A 26622-nucleotide genomic window follows, 5' to 3' on the forward strand; every position below is an offset into this window, starting at 1 on the left:
TCCAGTAGATCATGGAAAGATGTGATAGGAACTGAGGAGCAGAAATTTGCAAAAAATAAAGTTGAGCTATTCCACTGAGAGGAACCTTTTAATTGTATTTGTTGAGCTAGGGTCTCATGTATGTGAAACTGCCTTCAACTCTTATGTCGTCAAAGGTGGCCCTGAATTCCCAATCCTCCGGCCTCTAGCTCCCAAATGCCCAGAGAACAACTCCAACTTTATTTTCTGAGTTCCGTACTTAGTCTCTCTATTCTATGGTGGAGGGGAAAGTGAAGAGAGCACAGTGGAATCTACAGATCTCGAAGTCACAGAATTATGTTTTCTAATCAGGTAGACTGAATCAAAGGTCTTACACATGCTAGTCAAGGACTCTACCATTTGCAGCCCCAGACTAGAATCCTATTTTCCCAACATTAATCAGCTATACATTTAAACAAAACACAGCCTCATAATGGAAACACACCCAACACAACTCCTCATTAACATGCTAAAGTGTAACATGGGCTATTTTTAGAGCTAGCACCTAAGCCACTAGATAGCTAGTTAACCTGGGGATTTATTTATGACATTTTCAATCTTGATAACATGGTAACTATGAAAGTCAAATAGTAAGTGTTCAAAATCTTCATAATACCTTTCAGCTATTCTGAAAAGTAAGACTAGTTTAAAGGTGATTATCCTTGCACATTTGTACAGATGAATCTAGTATAATAATAATAATAGTAGTAATAATAATAATAACAATCAACAGCATTAGCTGTACAACAGCATAGTACAAAGATAATATTGACATATCTACTTCTTTTAGACAAAAATATTATCAATATTTTCTGATAAAAATTTTAGCTTTATTATTGTATCAAATTGTGCCCCATTGCTGTAAAACTTCACAGTGTAAGATTATTAGAAAGCAAATATCAGAGTCAAAATAACACAGAGCAAATAATTTTCCTTATTGCTGAAACCATTGACTTCGTGATACTCAAGAAAAAGTAATATAGTTTAGAGAAGTATAGTCATGGCCCATAAAAGGCTGATTATCCCTTCAAACTACAGGAAAGGGCTACTTTTTGCCAACAGGGAGCAAAACTCAGGAAGTGGAGATAGATATATACTAGACTTTAAGGCCATTACAAAGCCTGGTTTTGAGGTGGTTCACATTCCCTAGTCTATTCATAAGATCCAAAGGTTATGGAAATTGTCCTTTTGCCACTCAATTCCATCCAGAATAAGCTTCAAAATTTGTATCTGCTAACTCATTAGTTATTGCTACAGTTTATAGAATACTTGGTCATACTAATAGAGATATCAACACAATAGCCAAATATGGTACCCTTTGTTGGTTATAGGAGACCTGAAGAGCAAAGGGCTTTTTATATCTATTTACTTTCAAAATATGATTAACTTAGATAGAGATATTCTTAAAACAGTAGATCTTTAATTTTAGCCAACTGATTTAGTTTTTTTTTCCATTTCAAAAGTCTATACTCACCTCTGTGGACGATGTCGTTCTTGTGGCACCAGTGGATAGCTTTGATTAGTTGGTAGATATAGCTCTTGACTTTTTCAGGTGGAACTCCATTTGGCATTTCTTCCAGCAATTCAAGCATATTCTAAAAGCAAATGCAAAGCCATTCATCTTTAAGAGTAGGCAAGACCATCACTTATGAACTACTAATCATTAGCACCTTAGATAAGGATTCAGCTGATATACAACATGCATTGTTTCTATGGTCTGAATTTAATCTATAACTTAGCTTATGGTAGATCAGGATAGTGCATTAAACAAAAATTTTACTTTATGAGAAATTATATTGTTACTACTCCTTACTGCTGCCTTACTGAGAGGGTGGAGAGGGAGGGGGAAAGGAAGGAAAGGAAGAGGAGGGGGGAAGAAGGGGGATCTCTCTACGGTTAATTTTTACATTTTCTATAAAAATTAAAACAGGCTAGAAAATATTGAGGGCCAGTGAGATAGCTCAGCGGGTAAAGACACTTGCTGCTTAATGACATAAACCTCCCAACAGGAGTGTGATCCTGAAACTCATGTAAAGGTGGAAGGTGATAACTAACTCAACAAATTTGTCCTTTGACTGCCATATGTGCACTGGAGCAGCAGACACACACACACACACACACACACACACAAATTAAAGAAAATATTGTTAAAGAAATACACAAACCCTAAACAATTCAAAACAGTCCATCTGGAGTCAGAGACCATTTTTGTACAAAGTTCATGCAAAATTTTCTCTTGTCAGGTACCATGATGCATGTCTGTCATTCCAGAACTTAGAAGACATTACATAGTGAGACCCAGCTATAAACTTAACAGAAATGCTAACTAAGTTAAGAGGATGGAGAGTTGGCTCAGCAGTTACCAGCTGCTCTTCCAGAGGTCCTGAGTTCAATACCCAACACCTACATGTGGCTCACAATCATCTGCAATGGGATCCAATTCTGTCTTCTGGCGAGCATGAAGACAGATCACTCACATATATAAAAATAAATATATATTTAAAAGAAATGCTAGGTTAGTCCCTTACTCGGTCTCCATTGCATTACCAAGTTAACCAAAGATTCTCCATCTTTTTTGCAAAGCCCAATCAATAAGGCTCACAGTACAGCCTTAGCTTGTTTGAAGGTGCCCACAAAGAGACGGATCTTAAGTATAACCTGGGGATAAACAGAGGCTCAGATGCTGCTCACAGCCTCAAGAAGTCACACCACCCGAAGCAAATGCTCAGCTTTTTGCCTTTTTCACTACTGCCATTTACACCAATGGTGCACAGCAACAATGGCCAAATTGCTGGAACATTAACATGAATCAAGGTAATGGAATCTTTAAGCCTACTGACCCTTGAAATTCCATTAAAAAGAGAGAGAGAGAGAGAACAAAACAGCAGTTAAAGATGCATTTGATGAAATGGCAGAAAGAATTATGTTTATGAAATTTTGTTGTACATGTTGTAATAGTTAAGTTTTAATTGTCAAGTTGACATAATAAAGGGAAAGGAGTTTCAATGAAGGATTGCCTAGACCTGGTTGGCCTGTGAGCAGGTCTGTGGGGGATTGTCATGATTGCTTTCATTGATGTGGAAAAAAGACCTAGCTTGAATGTGTGGCCTTAGTCCTGGGTTTGGGGCTCTAAATGGTACAAAAAGGGCAGAGAGCTAGCTGAGCACTTGCTATGCATGCGTTCATTTCTCTCTGCTCCTGAGTGTGGATATGGTAAGACTAGTTTGCTTCAAGCTCTTTGCTCCGTGATTTCCCTGCACTGACAGAGTATAACCTACACTTGCAAGGGAAAATAAACCCCTTTGTCCTCTAAGTTGCTTTTTGTGAGGATATGTTGTCACAGCAACATGAATGAAACTAGGATACATGTTTTTTTGCTTGCTTGTTTGTTTGTTTGTTTTTAAAGAAATCTACAAGTTAACTGAAGAATATACAGAGTCCTTCTATTGCACATATGCCATCTGAACCATGGCTGCTGTCCTCACTGGGTGCAGAGAAGCAGGCTGTCCTAGCCATTCTGTGCTGTTTCATTTTCATTATTAAAGAACTGAGGCGCAATCCATTTATGTTAACCTTATTGGGCTTGCTGTTATTTGTTGTTTTAGTTTTGCATCGCTAGGGAAGCATTCTACCACTGAGCTACAACTCTAGCTCCAAACAAGTATTTTTTTACGCTGCTCAACTTTGTCTAATATGAGAAACACTACTAGATAAAACCCACCATAGAAGTTGTGAAGGCTCCCAACAATCAATATAATTAAGTATCATTATCAACCACTGAAATAAGGTTTCTTTAAAAAGAGAGTTGCTGTGCACATGTAAATCGTGTTTAATAGTTTGGAAATACACAACAAAAGAGAGGCATAAAATGCATGTCAACGGTGAGAGGCATACATACAGCACTGGTAAGGAACAGGTGCTGGCACTGATAAGCATAAATACTGACAGGTTTTGCATGGAGACTGCTCTCCAGGTTTTGGAGCCTTTGCTCCAATTTAAAGATGCATTTATGGGCATGTCATATGCAACAAAGGCCAATAAGAGCGTTAATCAGAAGATCAATATGCAAAACACCTCAACCAATCTCTAGAGAGGATTCGATGTATATTTATGGTTTCAGTTAAAATAAAATGTTGAAAGAATGTTTTCAGCTTTAAAAAATCGCTATGCTAATTGCACTTTTTCAATGAACAGATATGCAGGAGATGCCAAGAACAAGGGAGCACAGAGAGCTGAATGGTCCAGAAAAGATGATGCTCTCAGCTCATGTTCTACTCAAGGTTCCTAAGTGGCAGAGAGACTATTACCCTCCAGCCACCTTTCATTATTCTATAGGGAATACAATTTTCAACCACAGATTTAAATACTCAGAATGACGGGTACATTTCCTTTCTGTCTTGCAGCCAAGTGTGACCATGTCACTATATACTAGCTAACTGGATGTGACAGCTTGGGTTGACACTACAGACAAAGGAGCAGAGAGTTGCCTTTCAGTCCTGTGCTAGCTCCTGTTGTCTATGTTTGTGAAGAAGATAGAAATTCCTATTTTGTTTAAGGCACTGCCATTGTGGGTCTCAGTTAACAACTCCCAATTTTGTTTGAGCATCTTTCTCCTTATACTCCTGGGACTCACTGTAGATTGCCAGGCACTGCCACTGGTGGGCATGTGTGATGGTTAACTTCCATTCAAGAATCACAGGGGCAGAGAAAGCAGCCCAGGCCTCGGTGTCAGAAAATTATAATACTGGCTGCAGCATCGCCCTTTGTGAGCAGAGAGAACTCAGGCATGTCAAATTGCTTCTCCCAGAGAACATGAATATACAGAGGAGATATCTCTAGTTGATATACTAAAGTGTTATTTATTACAAACCACCACCACGAACACAACAGAAATAAAAAAGACAAAGTGAAATACTAGATGTGACAAATTTCATCGCCAGGGAGAGCTGAAAACTGCACACATATTTGTGCTAACTAGAAAATAAACATAATCTGATTTCTTTCCGTAACCTTAGTACAGCAATATTTTTCTTAAACAACCATTTTTTAAGGTTTTATTTTGATAGGGAAATACCAAAACAAACACAGAGAAACAGATTTTAGAGAAGTAGCATATAATAACTGGTTTACAATGACAGAGCCTTTTTTGGGTATATTAACCACATTTAAGGGTAGGCCCCAGGCCCAGCAGTAGATTGCCAACACCAATGAACTCAATGGTATTTTTGTAGACTTTTTACTCAGTATTGCTTTGTTTAGCCATTTTTTTTTTCTTACTGGTCTTTTGGTTGTAAATTATGGTTTCTAATTTTATATTTTTATGGGTCTTGGGTTTGTGTATGTGTGTATATGTGTACATTCCTTCTTTTTAAACTTCTGTTGTTCTTGTTAGTGCTCGCCCGTTTGTTTCTTAAAGAGAGGGAAAGAGGGCATGGAGTTGGGTGGATGAGGAGGAGGGGAGGAGCTGGGAGGGGTTGAGGGAGAAAAAGCTCACGATCAGAACATGTTATATAAAATTATTTTTAATAAAGAAATATTAGAAATAAAATAAGAGTCCTATATATTTTAAATTGTGTTAGTAGGCATTATTTTGTGCTGTTCATTTAAAAGATACTGGGTAAATGGTGAATGAAATCAAAGTCACATGACCAGCCAGCGTTCTTCAAACCATTGCTTTCTTGCCCCGTATGTCCTAAGACTCACCAGGGGACTGATGCACAGCAAACAGAAGCCTCTCCGGCTTAATCTGTGCTGTGCACGCACACTTCAGAAGTCCCCTATTCACATAGCAACAAACCCTTCAACAGGCTCCTCTGATTGCAGTCTCTCCTAATGTAAGCAGCTAAAATCAGCTGCTCACAGTCAGCTGTGCTTTAAGGAATTCTGAGGCAGTTAACCTTTTGCCCCTAGGTCACAATATTAAAATGTTCATTAATGAGTTATCCTTTTAAAAGTGCTTTCTAGTATTCTTAACAGCCGCTTCAGGCCTTGCCTTACAATTCCCCGACGAAAGCTAGAATGCTGGCCGTTCTTAAAAGACTGCGTCTGCTTTCTTCATTCAGCATCCTAGGTCTGACTGAAGGATCTAGCTCCTGCTTGCCAGGACAGATGTGTACCCTGCCGTCCTTTATCATACTGCCCATTCACCTATTTCTCCCACAGAGACATTGTTCATGTTTAATTGAAGTAAATCTAATCGGAAAACCACTTGTTGTTTATAGAGTCTAAGACTTCAGAAGTTGTTTAACAAGAGCATCTGAATGCATCGAACTTGTATCAAATCCCTAAATCTATTTCAGGACATCTAATGACTACGGAAGATAATTTCATATTTAATACCCTCAGATTATGGGTACACCGATAGGGCATACTAAGTAATACTACACTCTTCACTCAGGTCAGAAACAACAGAAAAAAACAGGTGAGGCTGCATGCTGGCTATTCATTCAGGACTTACCTTCTCAACATATTCAAACACCAGGTATAATTTTCCTCTCCGACGAAAAGCTTCCTTCAGCTCCACAATGTTTTCCTGCTTGAGAGTGCGAAGCATTTTAAGCTCTCGTAAGGTCGTCTCCTTGACTTCTTCATTTTCTAGAATATAGACAGCAGTGAAGAAAGAAAATAAATGAAAGCTTTCAAAAGTACCGTTCAAAGAATTTTAAGACCATTGACAACATCATCTACTTAAGATGTTCACAGATAGAATATTAACACATTTTCATGGTAAGAGAAAGAAAACAAACAAACAAAATTTAAAGAAAAGACTTAGTGCAGACCTATAATAATTCCAGCACTCAGGAGGTTGAGGCTGGGGATGGTAAGTTCCAGGCCAGCCTATGCTATAAGGTACCCAAAGAACCCCAAACAAAACACACAACAAAGAAAAGGTTTCCTTGAACACATCAAACCCATTTTTTTGCTTGCATTTTATTTTCCTTTTTGTTGTATCAAACCACAGATTTATAGACATAGCACATGAATTCATCATCATTTTGGTTCTAACATTCTGTGTTGGGGAAGAAACTGTTTAAAAGGGTTATGAGAGCCAACCCCATCAATGTGTGCTGGAAGCTTTGTGTCCAGTATGTGTAGCACTTCATGTCCTAAGGTTAGCTTCAAGTTTTGTCTTAAAAAGAATATTTCATTTTTTTCAGGCTTGCTTGCGAATGGCCTCAGTGAGCACAGGCTGTGCATCAGGTATCTGTGACGCCGCAGTTCATGGTCAAATCATAGGAAATTCTTAAGAGTGCCTTATTTCTCTGAACAGAAGCTGCTGTGGGTTCCTGCTGCCTTCCCATGGCATCTCCATCTGTTTATCACAGATGGTATAGCTGTTCTGGGATAGAGATCCTGTGCTGTACCAGTATCTGCCCTTCCATACCATCAATTTCACTTGTGATATCCTCCATGGACAGGGAGGCGAGACAGAAGCCACATTAATGGGCAGACAAGCAAGAAGCTAGGATTTTACTTTAATTGTCTACTTATGATAGTTTAAGAGGTAACTGAGAAATTCTAAGTAGTGTGTTTTTAATATGTATGCTCAAGAGTACAGGCTCATAATTCTAAAATCCCTAGTTGGAAAACTAAACCCCTTCTAAGTTTGTGACAAATTCATTCAGAGGGATCATGGAATTGATATGAGACTATTTATGTTCTTTGTTTAACCCACTTAATATGAATATTCATAGTCTAGGCTATAGAAAAATGCCTTGATTACAGAGTGCTATGTAGAGTGCCATATTTCCATTCTAAAACTTCAAAATGATGAATTCTAAAACACATTTGGTCTCAGGCTTTGGTTAGGGGCCAGAATCCAGGCTTGTTGAGATTATGTTGTGGGGACCTCAAATACGGGCATGCCTTTAAGTCTGAAACGAAAGAAACTGGAAGTTCTGGGACAAAGACAAGAACACCTATGGCTTTGAAGAAAACATGCTTTTTACCAAAGGCACCCAAAAGGGGAAAAGCTGACTGGGGGTCATGATGAGGGAAGGGAAAGATTCTAAATGCAGAGTAAGGACTGCTTATTAGCTGATTTTCTATCTAGCCCCCACATTCAGCTCCCTTCAAAATGAGTTTAAAGAAGAGGTTGGTAGAAACAGGGCTTTGTGGAACTGGTGGATCGATGACAACCAGGAAACATAAAGTCACTACTTCTTTGTGACCTGGTTACATGAATGAGGCACTCTTCAGCCAGAAAAGCATTGGAGGTTGCTGGAACACAGGTTTGAAAGGTTGTGGATGTTGCTGTGCAAAAATTCTGCTCTTGACTACTATAGTGGTCCAGCCACTAAGGCACCAACCTCCATCAGAAACTATATCAGGATGCCAATTTCATGTCTCTCTCATCTTAATCTTTCAGTTGCAATAACAGCCCTAACCTTTGTCAGCAGAGGGCCATTTCACCTGTTTTCTAAGCTCGGTACCTTCAGTCTTCTACCCTGGCTCTTGATGGCACTAGTTCTTTCAGGTTTTCACTGTTTTGTTGTAAAATTTCATGCCGCAAGGGGATTTATCAGACCCTATAAGTAGACAACTCCTTCCCATCCCATTCCTTACCACAATATACAGGGCTCTCTTGTCACGGAACAGCTCATCAGTTTCCTTGCTACAAGTGGAGTGTCCCTGAACTGAAATGCTTGTGACCAAGGAGTGTCTAACATTTTAGAAATTCGATTATGAAATAAGTAAGTACATGAGAGAGAGAGAGAGAGAGAGAGAGAGCACACACACACACATACATACGGAGAGAGAGAGAGAGCAAGCGAGCTGTGTGTAATAATAATCTCCTGGGATTTGGATTCAAATTCAAATACAAAATTCATTTACATTTCATATATCCATATCATGGAAGACAACTTTATACAATGTTTTCAATGTGCTTATTTTTTGACTCCAAGATATTACATAAAGTCAAGTATGAAATTTCCTACTTATAGAATCAGACAAGCCCTCAACAAGTAAATCTGGATACACTTCACACTTTGGACCTTTGGATTGGGATTGAGGCTGCTTACTGACTAAGCTCTTCTGTCCAACATACATTCAACTTGGCAGAACTGGAAATACTCACAACTTCCTGTTATGAATGCTTGCGCTGGGCCCAGGAAGAGATCTATATGCCTAGCTCTCCCCAACTTCAGATGTGGGAACCAGGTAAGAGATGCCCAACAATATGCCCAACAAATAAACTCTGTCTTCTCAGTTCGGAGTAGAGTAATTTCAATTTTTCTTTTGAAAACTTTGAAAGGGCTAGTTGGGAGGTAATGTGAAAGACAGAATTTATTTCCCCTTACTCATCTCTGACCCTGAATGTTTCTAGACTATGAAAATGGGGAATCCAGAAAACTAATAGTACTTAGGGCCAACAGTATATGTGTCTACATACAAAATCTGTAACAGGATCACTAAGCTATATGGAGTGGAGTTACAAGGTTACTAAGTAGATACAGCTGGCGTTTCTTCTCTAATCAAATGCTTGGGCACACTGGGCATTTAAAAAGCAAACAAAAATACAGTGTTGTGTCTAATTAGCAAGTTGGGACAGTTTCATTGTGCTAATAGATAAGGTGGCCTTGGTATGTCCAAATTAAAATAGCAATTATGGAAGGAACACCAGAAAAGAGCTGGAGAGCTAGACTTTGGATTCTGTCTTTTAAGCAATTCATGCTGCAACATGCAACTCTAGGCAAAGCAGTTACACTTTCATCAGTAACTAAACCTAATCATTTATGATTTTTCTCAGTAAAGTATTTCTGATTATAAACTTTTTCATCAGTAAATACATCTAATAATCTGTAATTTTTTTTTCACTGAAGTCTTTCTGGTTTGAGTCTAGACTTTAACAACTGAGCCATCTCTCTAGCCAAAGTCTTTCTGATTATAAACCTGAGCCTCACTGATTTTTGGTAGCTGATAAAATATACCATTCATATATACTAGCTCCACCTAACAGTGGAGTTATAAAATCATAATGGATTCTGAATGTTTATAAAGAGAGAAAGAAAATAAGTAATTCTTTGAAAGGAAGCATACAGTGAACTAGGTTGGTGGCACTTTGTAATCGTGGCTACTTAGATGGCTATAGCAGGAGGATTCCAAGTCCAAGGCCAGCCTGGACAATGTCCTGAAAAGCTGTCTCCAAACAAAAAATAAAATAAAATAAAATAAAATAAAATAAAATAAAATAAAATAAAAAAGAGGGCCTGGAATATACCTATGTGGTAGAGTGCTTTCTGAGCAAGTGCAAGTCCTAAGTTCAATTGTCAGGAACACACACACACACACACAAATGGGCTGGGGGTTGGAGGTACACACAATAACATCACTTAGGGTGTAGTGTGCCAACACAACCTCATTTGAGCTGCCTTTTATGAAAATGAGGCTCTTTATGCCAGCCATAAGTAATAACCTTATGCATTAAGACTGTAATGATTGGGAACAGGCAAGAAGTGAAGTGCTTAATTCCCAAAGTGCAAGCACACTAAGCACTCACCATTACTTGGAACATGCTATAATTTTCTTTCTGTGAGTACTTTTAAGGTTTCTAGCCTACCATGGACAGTGAAAAGTGTGGTAGTAAATAATGAGATGATGGAGAAAAGTAACGCACACTCCACCGACACACATGCTTCTAAAACAAGCAAAAAGGAGCAAAGCATTGGGAGCCATAGCACACTGCATGAAAACAAGCATCCTCCATCCTCCCCTCCCCAAATCACCATGAGTTGAGATAATCCTTGTGTGCTATCTGTGCTAATTTCTTCTGTTCATAAATAACTGACATCTAAAATGGATAGCTAATTTTCTCTGGGGACATGGACTCAGAGTCACATTCAACCTAAGTTGAACAGAGGGATTTAGGTGGTATGGTGTATTACAGTGAGTGAGCTTTGGAGAGTGAGTCACAATCCCTACACTGATGCCTAGACTTTGTAACGTTAGATCCAGCTATCTGGCTTGTTGCTATCGCCACATAGCCAAAGAGCATAACATGACTTGTCAGTGAAGGTCTGCATTTTAGTCACATTAAACACATACCAGATCCTCACCTATAAACTGAGACTGACTGGAGTTACAGTGGTTTATTCTAAAGGCATCTTCTACTTATAAAAGTCAATGTTTCTATACTGGTTTAAGACCATGCTAGCCAATCTCATCCTTAGGCACTGCTGAAGAAAGTCAAGCATGATGGTTCACAGCTGTAATCTTAGCATTCAAAAGGCTGAGGCAGGAGGATTGCTACAAGTTCAAAACCATCTGTGGCTAAACTATGAGTTCTGGGCTAGCCTAGGCTACAATAAGATAATTTTTCAAAATAAAGAGAAGAGGGTAGCTGGAGAGATGGCTCAGTGGTTAAGAGCACCGACTGCTCTTCCGAAGGTCCCGAGTTCAAATCCCAGCAACCACATGGTGGTTAAAAAAAAGAGAGAAGAGGGAAGAGGGAGGGAGAGAGAAAGAAGGAAAGGAGGAGAGCAGGGGTGGAAGGGGAGAGGAAGAGGGAGAGGGGGAGAGTAGGAAGATTGAATGAATGAATATATGAAACTTTAATTTCAGGCTATCTTGGGCTACATACCAATATCCTATCTCAAACAAAACAAAAGCAGTACTGGACTGGTTGTTAAAGTTCTATGCAGTCAGTATACAATCCACCCTACCCAGGACAAAGCGACAGTAACCGAAAGGATGCAAAGTAAGAACAAACAAAACTCTGGCCTACTTCTGCAGGCTTACCACTGAGTCAAGTTAACACACCTAAAAAAAAATCAAGAGATTCACTAAAATAAAAGATAGCAGCTTTTTAAGAAGAAAGCTCACAGGAGCAAAATAAATTCAAAGATAAGTCAGTGATGAAAAGAAAAATCTAAAGATCAGCAGAAACTATTGTAACCCTATTTTTAAAGAGCCGTGGGCTTAGAAAAGAAATCCAGGAATAGCTGTAACCTACTTTATGAAACCACAAATCTGACATCTTTGTATAGCCAAAGAGGCCCCCAAACAGACCTTTAAACAGATAGAATGAAAAAGAGAAGTCAATCCATCCTTGAACGAAACCATAGGGTACCATGCTCTGATTGAAGACAGGACAGCAGCAGCAGCAGGACAATCAATGTGGCCAGAGGTTGGAATGGTGATGTTACTTACTGTTTTATGTACCAAAAAAAGATGAGGACCCTTCAGTCTTTAGAGATGAAGTACAAGTTAAAGAACAGAGAAAATTTATGAAATCACAAAAAGTGCAAAATGTTGCCAAATCTTATAAGAATCCCTGAGGTTTGAAAGAGATCTGGTTTGTCCAGGAAAGGGGAGTATGATAGTAACAGGAGTAGCTGGTGCTGCAGCTCAGATAATCAGATTCTTTAGATAATCAAGGCCGGAAATTTTGTTTCAAGGCCTCTCTTATACAGAATCTAGGCTCTTAAAGTTTACAATTCACGAATTCTTGTTTTACAGCATCATGCAAACTAAGAGATCAGTACAGAGTTTGCTAGTCTCTAGGTAAAAATAAGAGTGGAATCAACTGTAGGAAAGACTATACAATTACTAAACATTTCATAAGAATTAAAGATATAAATATGTCCATTTCAAGAGAAAAACATTTATAGGAAACAAACAACAGGAGATAAAATGCTACCCATTTTTTGATATAAAAGCATCCCTGTGTCACCCCAGTGACACAGAGCTGAGTGCGCAGCTCACTGGAGGTAGCCATGTACGAAGGCTTAGTGGTAAGCAGAGAGAATTTTTCATTCATCAAAGAAAGCTAATGGTACAAAGAATTAAAAGAAGGAATATTAATTAAAAATTTCTGACTACATGTTTCCCTAACATAAATGTTTAATAGACAGTATTTTTCATTGTTACTATTAAACAACTACCTAGTTTAAATTGGCACTCCTGGATTCTTCAATAAATTTGGTTTATGTCTTTATGTAAGAATGATGACCCGGGGCCAGTAAGATGGCTCAGAAGGTGAAGGGGTTGCCTCTGAGATTTGGCAACCTGAATTTGATCCCCAGAACCCACAAGCTGGAAGGAGAGAACTGATGCCCACAGCTGTTCTCTCATCTCCAGATACCGGATATGGCACTTGTACAACAACACATACAATAAACAAACAAATGTAACTAATAATGATAATCTGTTATTAATACACAACCAACCACTGGACTGAGCACAGGGTTCCCAATGGAGGAGTTAGAGAAAGGTCTGAAGGAGCTGAAGGGGTTTGCAACTCCATAGGAAGAACAACAATATCAAGCAATCAGAGCTCCCAGGGTCTAAACCACCAGCCAAGGAGTGCACATGGAGGGACCCATGGCTCCAGCCCTGTATGTAGCAGAGGATGGCCTTGTTGGGCTTCAATGGGAGGACAGGCCCTTGGTTCAGTGAAGGCTCAATGCCCCAGTGTAGGGGAATGCTAGGGCAGGGAGGTGGGAGTGGGTGGGTGGGTGGGGCAACACCCTCATAGAAACAGGGGAGTGGGATCGGGAAAGGGAATAACATTTGAAATGTAAATAAATAAAATATCCAATAAAACAAACAAACAAACAAAAAACCATGACCATCTGATTATTAAATATTAATGTTCAAGACTACAGTTATAGGAAAGTTAAAGAGAATTTGGCTAAAATATTTACTATATACAATCTCAAAACTTCTTTTAACCAAAGAATCCCCTGTATCTTTGGAGTCTGTGGTCATTTTTTATTCATAGAAGATCCAAATAATGAACAGAAATAATTCAGTAGAGACCACTAACTTGTTAGGTATTTGATATTTAATTTTCTCTGTGGAAGTATACATAGAGAAATTTATATCATCATTCAGAGTGTTGCTATGAATTCTGAGATGCCAGATTTATGATGATATGCCAAAAGTGGAAGCTGTTAAAATAATAAAAGAAAAACCAACAAAGGAAATCGTCTTTGATAAAAATTTGTTATCACTTAAACATGCCTTTTTGTTTGGGGGTGGGGCTGGCAGCTGGGAATTAAAGCAAAGACTACCACTGAGCCACATCCCCAGCCTATATACTTTCTCCTAACAGAAGTTTCTGAACTCCTCTAGAGTATTAAAATCTTGCAGGGAAATGCATAGGCAAAGATACTGATAAATGATCTGGTAGAGTTTTATCCACTAACAACCAGGGAATAAAAAACTTAAAAATGTGGAACAGAGTGGAGAGATGGCTCCGAGGTTTGAGTTTTTGTTCTTGAAGAATCCTAGTTTGATTCTCAGCACAAATGGGATCCAACGTCCTTACCTCCACAGGCACCAGACCTGTACATGGTACAATACACACTTGTAGCAAAATACTCATACATACAAAATACATTAATTCTAGAACATGAAGACACACATATGAAGACAGAGAAAACTGACAAAGCCTTTTGCTATGTTTTTATTGAGCTAATTATGAAACTTTACTGTAAAAACTCTCCTGCTTAAAAGATAATACCCAATTGTGCTAAAAACTAAATTACCACACAGTTGCTATTATAATAGAAATTTGTATTTACTATAAAAATAAACTTATTGTCAGAATTTCAGTTTTAATTTTTCCAGTTAAAGTAACAACCCTTTTATTTACTATGAAAATTTGGGTCTTTTAAACAGTAATCAGTTATTCTGGGATAGTAAAGATATTTGATATTTTGCACTAAAAAGTGGTCTACCTAAAAATATATTTTAAATAAAATAGTAATGTATTTTATTTAAATTAAATACAATTTTATCTAGATTTAAAATTACATAAAATATAATTCAAATTTAAATCACATTTTATTTCTATTTAAAAGCAAATACACTTTTATTTAAATTGAAAATAAAATATTTCACATAATTTTTGGATCTATATCAAGTTAACAGGATAGCAGGATGTTATTATAATCTTTTAAAGCTACCAAAAGGTGGTATATATTCTCATGCCCTCCCTGCACATCATCACTGAGAGAATATTTAGGGACATTAATGCGAATGTCAGTCAGACCAAGCACAATTTTCATTTCAGCCTAAGTTTATCAACGCTTTTATAGAATCATTTCATTTACTTTCACAAAAATTTAGACATGTATGATTTAGAATATTCACTACTATAATATGAATTTTATGGCAACTAATAAAGAGAATGTTTGAGAGTTACTAGACAATGAGAACAATATTAGAATACTCCTATTTTTTATTATAATACACTGGTTGAAATTTAGATAATAAAACAGATTTTTTTGTTGTTGTTTTTTTCAAGACAGGGTTTCTCTGTATCGCCCTGGCTGTCCTGGAACTTACTCTGTAGACCAGGCTGGCCTTGAACTCAAAAACCCACCTGCCTCTGCCTCCCAAGTGCTGGGATTAAAGGCGTGTGCCACCACGCCCAGCTAATAAAACAGATTTTATATATCATAGTTTACATAGTAGTTTAGTAGACAACTTCGTCTATATGAAACTATTATACATGATTCATAATGTAAAAGAGTTGATCACCAGATATGAACCATCCTTTCTATTAAGAGTATCCTTGCCAGAGGAACAGGGTAAAGACATAGAAGACTAGATAACAGGGTTTTAAGCAAGCTTAGTCTACATAGACCCTGTGCCAAAAAAAAGTTTTTGAAGCTCTGCTGGCCGTTATTACTTTGCAGCTTGCCAATGTGACCTTAAAGGTGAAGACAGAGTCAGATGTCTCTATACACATGCAAGAGTGCTGCTTTGATTTCCTGTTGCAATCACTCCTTTTAGATCACCATTTGTCTCTGGACCATCTGTCATTAGTCTAGAGTCACTGTTCAAAGAGCCTATTTCCAATGGTTTCACAGTAGGTTACCCAGGGGTAACTGCTTGCATTAGATCAAAGGCACATAGGCATGGTTTTAAGCACACTGTCTCCCAGAATAAGCTATAAAGCATTTCCCAGTGCCTTCCTTTTAGACTGTCCTCAGTGACTGTCCTCACAATGGCTGCTCAGGGCCCTAGGTAATATGCAAGAGTTCCACATAAGTAGTTTAGTTACTTCATAGTTTAGTTACATCAAACGCTATGGAAGCTATCCTAGGAACCTTTTGTTTACAAGCCTTCTGTTATTTTATGCTTTCTAAATATCTGAGGTTAGGGGGATGAGACTGTTCATAAATATAGAAGCTACTGCCTTCAAGTGCTTAGGAAAGGTGCACCAATGAAGCCAGGCTACATTGTGTATCTTCAGGCTTCACATTCGATCCAGAGGCTGATGCTGATACCTTCTTACCTATTTTTCATATGGTAGCTTGCAAGTCAATGTCACACTGGAGAATTTTTTTAAGATTTGACATAAAGCAGTGAAAGTAGAAGATTGAGTACCTCATTAACACACGAATTTGTAGGACTTGCTTCATTATAGTATAGTGTCGATATGGAAACTGGGCTAGGATTTAGAAAGTCTTTTTACTGAGGTCTCTGAACTGCTGCCTAAATCTCAAAAGCCATGTAGACTTTCATTATCAGTCTTTCTTTGTCTTTGGTTAGGTAAGAGTTAACAGCTAAGGCTGTTTGAAACTTTCTTGCCCAGCAGAGAATTTTAATGCTCTAAAAGTGTGACCAAACCCCCCACCCCACACCAAATATGGTATCTGTTATTGAAAATCTTATTTGCTCCAAAAAAATGGTCCTAAATATAAAAATTCCCCTTTCCATCCTGCCTTCCACTTCTTGTATTCCTTGCTGTGACTAGGGGCTAGAGAACTCCATGACCAAATGCTGCACTCACACTTATGGGAGCTACACATGCATTTGCTTTTAATCATCTCTTCCATTGTCATCTATGTGGAAACATGTAGTTAAGAAAACTTCTATCTGGCCTTTGGAGCAAAAATTCCACCCTTGATTGTAAATTAAAATAGATGTTTTAATAGCATGAGATAGGAAATATTTTAAAAAGTAAATTAGCATGATAATAAACAAGTTGCATTCCCTCCCCAAGGTTATAATTTTAAAATCACAGGGCTAGAGGTCTAACAACTAAAACCTACCTCTAATACATTTTACTTACAAAAAAAAGTACAGAAGTAAAAATGTACATATACCTTCGCTGTCCTTGAATTTCTTGATTGCCACAATTTCATGTGTTTCCTGAAAAGGAAAGAGAGGCAGAGGGAAAATCATTCTCTAGTCCCAACTGGGAATCACAATTATCTGCGGGCAGAGGAGCTAAGACAGAGCATCTCCATCCACCCACTACTCTGTTTCAGAATCCTCTTACCGCCCTAGAGACATTGCCAAGGAAGGTTAAGAAAGAGGGTAGCAAGGGGGCAAAGAACAGACACTGGCACGCTATGTATGAAACATAATTCTTCACTATCAATGTCTTCAAAAGTACAGGACACAAAAGAAACAAAATAAAGAAGACATCCAGAAATATTCATATAACTCTTACCAGTTTGGTATATTTCTTCAGTATTTTTTCTCAACTTGGAATCATAATACTGTATACCTTGTTTTTTTAATATACATACATACACACACATATTATATGCATATATATGTATATGGTTGTGCATGTCACTTCCCATTATATAAGTAACATTTATACCTGATGGTAAAAACTGCTTAAAGCTCCATTTGTAATAGATGGTTATTTAAATAGTCTGTCAATCAACATACTCCAAGAGCATCTTCATTCCCAGAGCTAATGCTGTAGTTGCACAGATGGTTCAAAGGCCACAAGTGCTGAACGTTCCTAATACACACAACTAAGCTGGCATACCCAAGTATACCCCTTTCCAGGCTCCTTCAGCAGTATATACTATCTAGTCCACAAGCAGTGCCAAAACAAATGGCATTACTTAAAAGAATATTTTTCAACTATATATTAGTAGAGAATTTTTTTCACTAATTACATTTGTTTATTTATTGTGTGGTTGAGCATGCTTGCCACACTGTATGTGTAGAGGTCAGAGAACAATTTATGAGGGTTGATCCTCTATTTCTATCGTGGTAGATAGTATGTTTAGCGTGTATGAGGCTAAAACAAAAAATTGGAGAAAGCAGGAAAGAGAGAAAGAGGGAAAGAGAGAAAGAGGGAAAGAGAGAAAGAGAGAAAGAGGGAAAGGAAGGAGGGAGGGAAAGAGGGAGGTTAGATCAATCTGGAGGAAGAAAAACCTGCATTCACAGATTTTCTGTATGCTTACAAAAAACCCTGAGAAGTACCATTCACATCACCAACACAAGAAATCCATATTCTTATTAAGAATGAAATGCTTTGCAAGAAATTCACATAGTAGCTATTTTTTTTTCAAGAGAAAAAAAGTTAAAGTCTTTAATTTAGGCTTGTTCTTGCTGAGGAAATAGCTAAGTTGGTAAAGTGCTGTGTCATGCAAACATGAGTCCTTGAACTCAATCCCCAGAATCCATGTCAAAAAGGAAGGTGTTGTGCATGAGTTTGTAAGCTCAGCTCTGGGGAGGTACAGACAGGCATATTCCTGAGGCCCATTGACTAGCCTAACCTACTTGATGAGCTCCATGCCAGTAAGAGAGACCCTGTCTAAAAGAAACAAGGTGGATGGCACCTGACAGATCTCTCTCCCCTCCCTCCCTCCCTCTCCTCCCCTCCCTTCCCCTCCCCCCTCTCTCTCTCACACACACACACTCTCTCTCTCTCTCTCTCTCACACACACACACACACACTCTCTCTCTCTCTCTCTCTCTCTCTCTCTCTCTCTCTCTCACACACACACACACACACACACACACAGGTATCACCCACACATGTGTGCCTCCAACATCATCCCACAAAGGCCTGCTGCTTTCTAACAGAAATTATAGTGATAGCATAGAAGGCTCTAAACAGAGTTCTTTCCTCTGTTCCATCTGCCATGATGGTCTCTGGTTTTTTAGAAAAATGTCTAAGTCTGATTTGGTTTTTGTTCCAAAGTGGATACCTTATTATTATTATTAATTTTTACATCTAGATTCTCTTAGGTCATTTCTTTTCCTTGATATAAGAAAAAATTGAAATCATATGCCTATATTGTAGAAAAAAATCCATGTTTGTGTTCTGAAAGTAATATGAAAATTATTGATGTTCAGGAGGGTTTTTTTCTGAAAGCCTTAAATATTGTATCTACTCAAAATTTTCTAGTAATATTCACTGTAAACCTGGTATGTCTCCCATAACTGCTTAATCTATTTTGTTCAGTATTACAGCACCAATCCCTAATGTATCAGGTAGGCAGTTAATATTTAGTGACCATTCAATGAGTGAACTACTCAAAAGCACTGCTATCAATTCTGTTCATTTGTTCCATTTTAGATTTCTTCATCCTTCTCTATCTCAAGAAAAGTCCTGAATTTGTTGTCCAGTCTGTTCCGCTCTATACAGGGCAAATCTCTACTGTTTCCTTTCAGGAGATAGCATAGATGTCTTGACTTCACTTTCTTGGTACACAAAAGTCATTTTCAAGACAAGCTGTTGCTTTGAAATCTCAAGGCAACATTTTATCTGGACTCCTCTCTTTGTAGTCCTCCTCTGCCCACAGCCCTTATAAAACGTATACTTATTACCAAGATGGAAAGAAATTCAACAAGATTGGAACCTGGCAGCAAATTAGGTAGATGGATTTTTCGGCCACATGAAGTTCAAATAAAGATTGAGTTCTCAGAGCCTGCTTTCAATTGAACATCCTTGTCCTCACTGGACTTGGCTAGTTTGACCTTGGACTATGTGGGAAGGGTTCTCTATACAAGAAGCCAAATGAGTACTTGGCTGTACTGGCTGTAGAACACATTACCTTGGTATTGGTGGCAGCCACAATTCTCTGTGGATACTGTCTCTTCCAAGCCTTCACTATTTCTTGCCTTACTTTATATCTGAAATGATCTGGAAATATGGATGCTAAGTGGGCTCGTAGGAAAGCAAGAACCCAAGCTCCTTGGTGAGATGACTGCCTGCCTGCCGGCCACTTTACACATGGGTGCAAGTCTTTCCCAGCCCCCTTTGCCTATTTTTGCCTCAGCTGGTTTCAGAAAGTGTAATAAATAACATGGCATTCAAGGGTGCTTTTTAATCTTCTCTTGCTAATGAAATTCTCCCTAGAGTTTGTCACCAGTGTTTGAATTTCTTTTACATTCACAGAACTATTAAGAGTTTCTGCTTTTCTGTTTAAATGTCTTCATAGGTACTTAATAGAGAGGCAGGAGGTGACATGCCAAACACTATTACTAGTTTTACCACTATCCTGGGATGCTACTCATAATATAGGTGTGGGCAAAGAAGAAACTACATGAAAATAACTAAAGAACCTGGGCTTTAAATTCAGTTTATTCCCCAAAGCATGCCATTGCCCCCACAATGTCTGCAACAGAATGTCACTAGCTGCAGTTAGCAAGATAGACATCATCCTGTCTTGTCTCAGTGTCCTGCTTTATTTTTGAAATGAGGCTGTCCAAAGAAGACATTTTAACCAGCAAAATAAGAATGAGATAAAATATCTCCACAATTCATTAATGGTCATTACAGATCTCATCCTTCAGTCTACCTCATCCTTCCTTTTACCTCCAAATTGGATTCAAGATTACTTCAGAATACACAAAAGGAGGATGAAATAATTTTTAGATAAAGCTTTCTGGATTTTACCATCTCTATATTGAAGCATTCAACATTTCCTAGAATAAGGTTTTATTTTCTTTTTCAGTGAAAGGAAAAAAGATTAAGCAGGCTATGGTGCTATAGGCTTGTAATTTCAGCATTTAGAACATAGAGGCAGGAGGTGAGAGTTTGGAGACCAATCTGGTTCATATGAGGCACTGTCTCAAAAAAGAAAAAGGGGAGGTGGTGGGAGAAGACAACTGAAAAATGTGTTATGAGTAGTACCTAACAGTAGAAGATCTGGAAGGCTTATAGTTATTCTTACGACAAGTTCTCAACTCCATTACAAACAAACAAGCCTCTAACCATACTGGACAGGGACTACAGATTCACTCCTATTGCTCAGTGTTGAAAGCCCCTAAGTCATTTTGCTTTCTATGTTAAAATATACAGCATGTAGCAGGAAACAACAGGAAAAAGAAAGCACTGTTTCTATCGTAGTCTTCTAGTCACAGACTAAGCTATTTCAAAAATTATACTCAATAATTCATTTTCTAATTATTCTCGGAGGAAACCCCCTCTTGTTTTGAGAAATGCTTTTCTTCATCTACATAAGGGCTACATCTTGATAACCAAAGTATTTTAAGTCATTCCACATTTTATATGCAAAGATCTCCAACAGTCAGTGTTCACACATCCCCATGCCCCCTCAGTCGAAACAAAATTTTAATCACAGACAAACTTTATTGGCCAGTATGGGATTCAAAAAGGCAAACTTACTTTGTTTTCATTTTTAAGGTTGAATCTCATGTAGCTAAAGCTAGCCTTGAACTTCTAATCATCCTGCTTTCACTTCTCAAATTATACAAGGCTTTATTTATATAAACTTTATTTTAGATTACCATTTTAAAAATAATTTTTATGACAAGTCTCATACTAAGTATTTCCCACAAATTATTTCAGGCAATCCTCAAATCACTACACTAAGGATCTTGTCATGTACACTTTAGAGATGAGGATGCTGAAGATAATGAAAAAAATAGAAAAAATAATACAACATAGGTTTGAAGAGGTCATACAGAAATCCATTATTATATGTGTTAACCTAAAGCAGAGATAAGGATGCTGAGTTTCCAGGTACAAAAGTAGAAGCTAAAAGCACCACAAAACCATAGCTAAGTGATAGTAGAACTGAGATTTCAAACCCAAATTGATTCTGGGTGTCATTTCTCAAGCATTGTAGTGTAATATGGCTTTTGCAAGCAATAAATGAATATGCATTGTAAGAAAAGATAAGTTCTAACATGTACGCATAGATAGGTATGCGTGTGTGTGTGTGTGTGTGTGTGTGTGTGTGTGTGTGAGTGTGTGTGTGGGCACTTCTCCCCCACAATCACACACAGAGTACACTTACCACCTACCAAGGAAGGATCACTATTTCTTTGTTTTTTGTTGTTTTGTTTTTTTGGTTTTTCGAGACAGGGTTTCTCTGTGTAGCCCTGGCTGTCCTGGAACTCACTCTGTAGACAAGGCTGGCCTTGAACTCAAGAAATTCACCTGCCTCTGCCTCCCAAGTGCTGGGATTATAGGCGTGCGCCACCACGCCCAGCCAGGATCACTATTTCTATTCCTCGATTTTCTGAAATGTATCTTAGCACCATCAGGTATTTCTAGTCATAGATGCTATTATCAATATTAAAGAATGTTTTTATTAAAATAAATAGATAAATATTTACTTATTTCTATCATTACTCTTATTTTTATAAACACCTTCAAAAATAACTTAGACTGAAATTACTTTTTACATTATGAGTAAAACTATAAAATGAAAGCAAACTGAAGCATGAGATATATTTCACAGCAGGTAGGATACATATGTAATGCTTTTTCCTTGGAAATACAAACTATTATCCATTATATACAATGATAAATGTTAGAGTATGTGACCTACATTGGATTACTTGAAAACTACCATAGTTTGTCTATATTAAAAGCTAGTTATGTCTAAATTTAAATATGTGATACCAAATCAGAAAGGGAACAATCGAGTGTAGGCAGGAAGGAAGACATCTCAATCTGTCAATTAACAAATGCCTGCTGGGTCTCTGCCATGGCTAAAGGTTTCTGCTGCTGTGTTTGACATGAGGGAGTCAATGAAGCTGGCTCCTGTACACTGAAGCCTATCTATGAGATGCTGTTTAACACTGTATGATAGTAAGTTGAAAATGCATGACAGAAGTTGAAAAATACCACAGATGTTGTATGATATACCACAGGAACTCAAAACAGTTTAGTCATGCAAATATACAGAAAAAAATGTATACTCCTTTCATACTTAGCAGCAAACCATATCTTGTCTAGCTCCTTCTCCTCCAGGCAGTCAATAGTTGCCTGATAAGGGATAGGACTCAGTGAAATTTTAATTGCAAATGGAAAAGTTAAAAGATCAAGTCTCAAAAAAGTATTAAAACTATTACTTGTGGCATTAAAATATCTACACTCATTTTAACAAAATAATGGTTATTTTTACAATGACTCCAGTAAAATTTTATATGACAAAATATATCAAAAGGGAAGCTGGAGAGAGGCCACAGTGGGTGAGAACTCTTCCAGAGGATGGGAGCTTGGCTCCCAGCATCCATCCACATAGGTGGCTCCCAATGACCTATAACACTAGTTCCAGGGGACTCACAGCTGCCTTCTGGTCTCCATGGGCACTGCAGACATGTGGTGCACATACACAAACTTGGAGCATACATACTACTCAAGAACACAGATACACATTATGGAAACACACACATATATTAAAATCTATTAAAACATATTATTTACTTTTCTGTTAACAATTCAGTAACACTTCCCATTTGGCCGAATCAATTTAGCTAAGGACCATCATCTACAGCAAAAGCCAAGAGAACTGCTATTAAGACTCATGCTGTTGGGATAGTAACACAGCAAGCACTGGTATTCAGTGCAACTCAGAACTGCACTTAGTTTCAATTTACTTTTATCTAAGCGTAATTTCAGGAAAACCTTAATATTTAGTAAGGAATAATAAGACAACTTCTTCGTATTTACTACTTCATGTTCAGACTTTAAAATGAGTAGTTTTATGAAAACATTAATACTTTATTAACCGCATGTAGCCAAAATAGATATGAAGAATGTTTTCTGTTTCTTCTTGGGTTTTTTGTTTGCTTTGCTTTGCTTTGCTTTGTGACCCCTGCAGGCTGTCTCACATAGTGTAGGCTGCCCTCAAACATACTATGTAGCTGAGGATGACTTTGTACCTTTGATCTTCCTGCCTCTATCCTCAAGGTGCAAGGATCATTGATAGGTACCATTACCCTGAAGTTTAGGGCAGTGTTTTGAGGGCACGTGTTATATGTATATGCTCCTGCGGGTATATATATGTGTGCTTGTTGGTGTGCAAGGGTGAAAACTGACATCAGAATTGGATAATGGGTGTCTTACCTCAATAATATTCTACCTTTAAAAAAATAATTGTGAGTGTTTTGCCTACATGCATGTAAGTAGACTACATGTGTGCAGTGCCTGTAGACAACACAAGAAGGCACCAGATCCCCCGGAAATGAAGTCATACACAGTTGTAAGCTACCATGTGAGTGCTAGTAATGGAACTGTCCTCTGCATAGCAAGTGTTCTTACCTGCATAGCCATCTTTCTAGCCCTCACCTTTTTACACAGGGTCTGTTATAGAACTTCAAACTCATCAATTTGGCTAGGCTGATTGGCCAATATGCTTCAGGGATACAACTGTCTCTGCTTCCCAAAACCTACCCTCAGTGCTGAGGTTATGGGCACAGCCATTAAGTCTTTCACTTTTATGTAGGTGCTAAGGATCCAAACTCGGGTTTTTATGACTATATGGCAAGTATCAACTTACCAACTATACCATCTCCACATCCCCACACTCAAGTTCTTTTGTTAAATGTGGTACAAGTGATGGAACCTTGAGCTTTGTGCATGCTAAGCAAGTACTCTACCAACTGAAGCACATCTCTAGCCAAGGAATGGCATTTTAAAGTGGCACTTCCTATGGAGAAAGCAGTCTTCAAGCCAAGTCAGTGATAAATCCTATGTAACAAATTCTTATTTTTTCTTTAGTTCCATAAAACATAGAATACCTTCTTCTCTCAGTAAGGCAAATCTGCCCTCTGTGAATATTTAGTTGAGACATAAAATGGGAGTATAAAAGTATAATTTATTCAGACAGAATGCCTAATCATTCTCAATGTTCCTCTACTAAACCTGGGCCTGTTCCCAATTCTCAATCTCAGTGAATGGTAGCCAGAAATTTAGGATTCCTCTTCCAATCTCCTACATCTGCACCTCCAAATATATCTAGTTTATCATCAAGTGACAGAGGCTCATATCATCTGAGTTTTTCCAAATATATATGAATGCTCCCATCACGGGTCAAGTCTTTAGCACCCCTACTCTAGCATGTTTGCCCCCAACCAACAGGATCCTCTTTGGAACTAGAAATCCAATGTAATGACCCCCTAAAATAGTCCCCAAACTCCACTGACTTAAAAACTATATCACAGCCCCACCCCAGGTGGTTGGCAAGACCACTGGGTGATCAGAACACAGGACAACACTTTACTCTCTTCCTCTCTCCAGGTCTCATGCGTTTGTCAAGCTGCAGCCACTTTTTAGACTCAACCTCCCACTGCAGGGCTATTCATCTTGCCCCCACCCAACTCAGCTTCCCATGCATGGTTCATAGCCTCTGGAAAGTTATAACCCATATGAAATGCTCACCAGGGTTACAGTGCACCATCAAGCTCTGACCACTCTACACAGACATTCAGCAAAACAAGCAAACGGTGAAGGATTGCAAATGCTTATCTGTACCAAGTCTATTGAAAACCCATGCCATCTTTCTCATTGGGCTTCAATTACTAGTTTAACAGTAACAACAACAACAAAAAACAAAACAAACAAAAAAAAACCCTCTACTTTCCTGCAGTAATTTAAAAAAATAAGAAGAAAAAGAGCTACCCATGTCTTGGCACACCAGGAAAAGCAAATCAACCAAGCAAGAACACTAAACTTGTTTTTATTCCAGGTTGTTTTTTCATTTCTTTTTTTTTTTCTTGGTGCTGAGCATCAAGCCCAAGGCCTTGAAAATACTGAATACATTTTCTACCATTTCTGGCTTTCTTTGTTTTATTTTTTAAGACACAGTATTCCTAGGGGGTGGAGAGATAGTTTAGTGTTATGAGCATTTGATTGCTCTTCCAGAGGTTCTGAGTTCAATTCCCAGTAACCACATGGTGGCCCACAACAGAGTACTGTTACATAATGTTGTGGCTTAAATAGGAATGACCTCCCCCACATACACCCATAGATAGACTCATGTATTTGGATGCTTGGAACATAGGGGTTGGGACTATTAAGAGGTGTTACCTTCTTGCAGTATGTATGGTCTTGTTGGAAGAGGTGTGTAGAGGTGGGCTTGAGCTAGGTGTGGCAATCTTACCCTGATGCCTGTGGATCAAGATGTAGAACTCTAAGCCCTTTCTCCAGCACCATGTCTGCCTGCACTCTACCATCTGTCCCATGATGACAATAATGGACTAAAACCTTTGAAACTGTAAGCCAACCCTAATAAACTATTTTCCTTTATAAAAGTTGCCTTAGTCATGGCGTCTCTTCACAGCAATAAAACCCAAACTAAGACAGAAGTTGGTTATCAGCATGGTTGGGTATTGCTGTGACTGACTTGGCCATATTTTTGGAAAGATTGTAGAAGGACCTTGGAACTTTGGGCTAGAAAAACCACTGAATGTTAACAGCTAAGTGGGATATTCTTTAGAAGTTTGGAAGATGAGAAAGTTGAGAGCAGTGCAGAAGATGGAGAGACCTGGTGTGAAGAGTTTCAGAGGGAAGTTTAAAGACGCTATCAGGGTTGTTTGCTATTTTGAATTAAGATTCTGTGGTTCTGGTTAGCTGCAGCTAAAGAATCAGCTGTGATTAACAAGATACCAGAACTACTAGCACGAAACCTTTGT

General features: G+C 38.2%; 1 protein-coding gene across 1 annotated transcript in view; it reads right to left on the bottom strand.

Annotated features, from left to right (window-relative positions):
• The window catches only part of Cdkl5 (cyclin-dependent kinase-like 5), a 210374-nt gene that overhangs the window by 75134 nt on the left and 108618 nt on the right, over nt 1–26622 (bottom strand). The window contains exons 4-6 of the mRNA NM_001024624.2: nt 17082–17127; nt 6476–6612; nt 1493–1613 (exon numbers count right to left, since the gene is read on the bottom strand). Coding sequence (NP_001019795.1) covers nt 1493–1613; nt 6476–6612; nt 17082–17127 — 304 coding nt within the window. The remainder of the gene's footprint in view (nt 1–1492; nt 1614–6475; nt 6613–17081; nt 17128–26622) is intronic.

The sequence above is a fragment of the Mus musculus genome, chromosome X, assembly GCF_000001635.26.
Source record: "Mus musculus strain C57BL/6J chromosome X, GRCm38.p6 C57BL/6J".
Classification (NCBI taxonomy): Eukaryota; Metazoa; Chordata; class Mammalia; order Rodentia; family Muridae; genus Mus; species Mus musculus.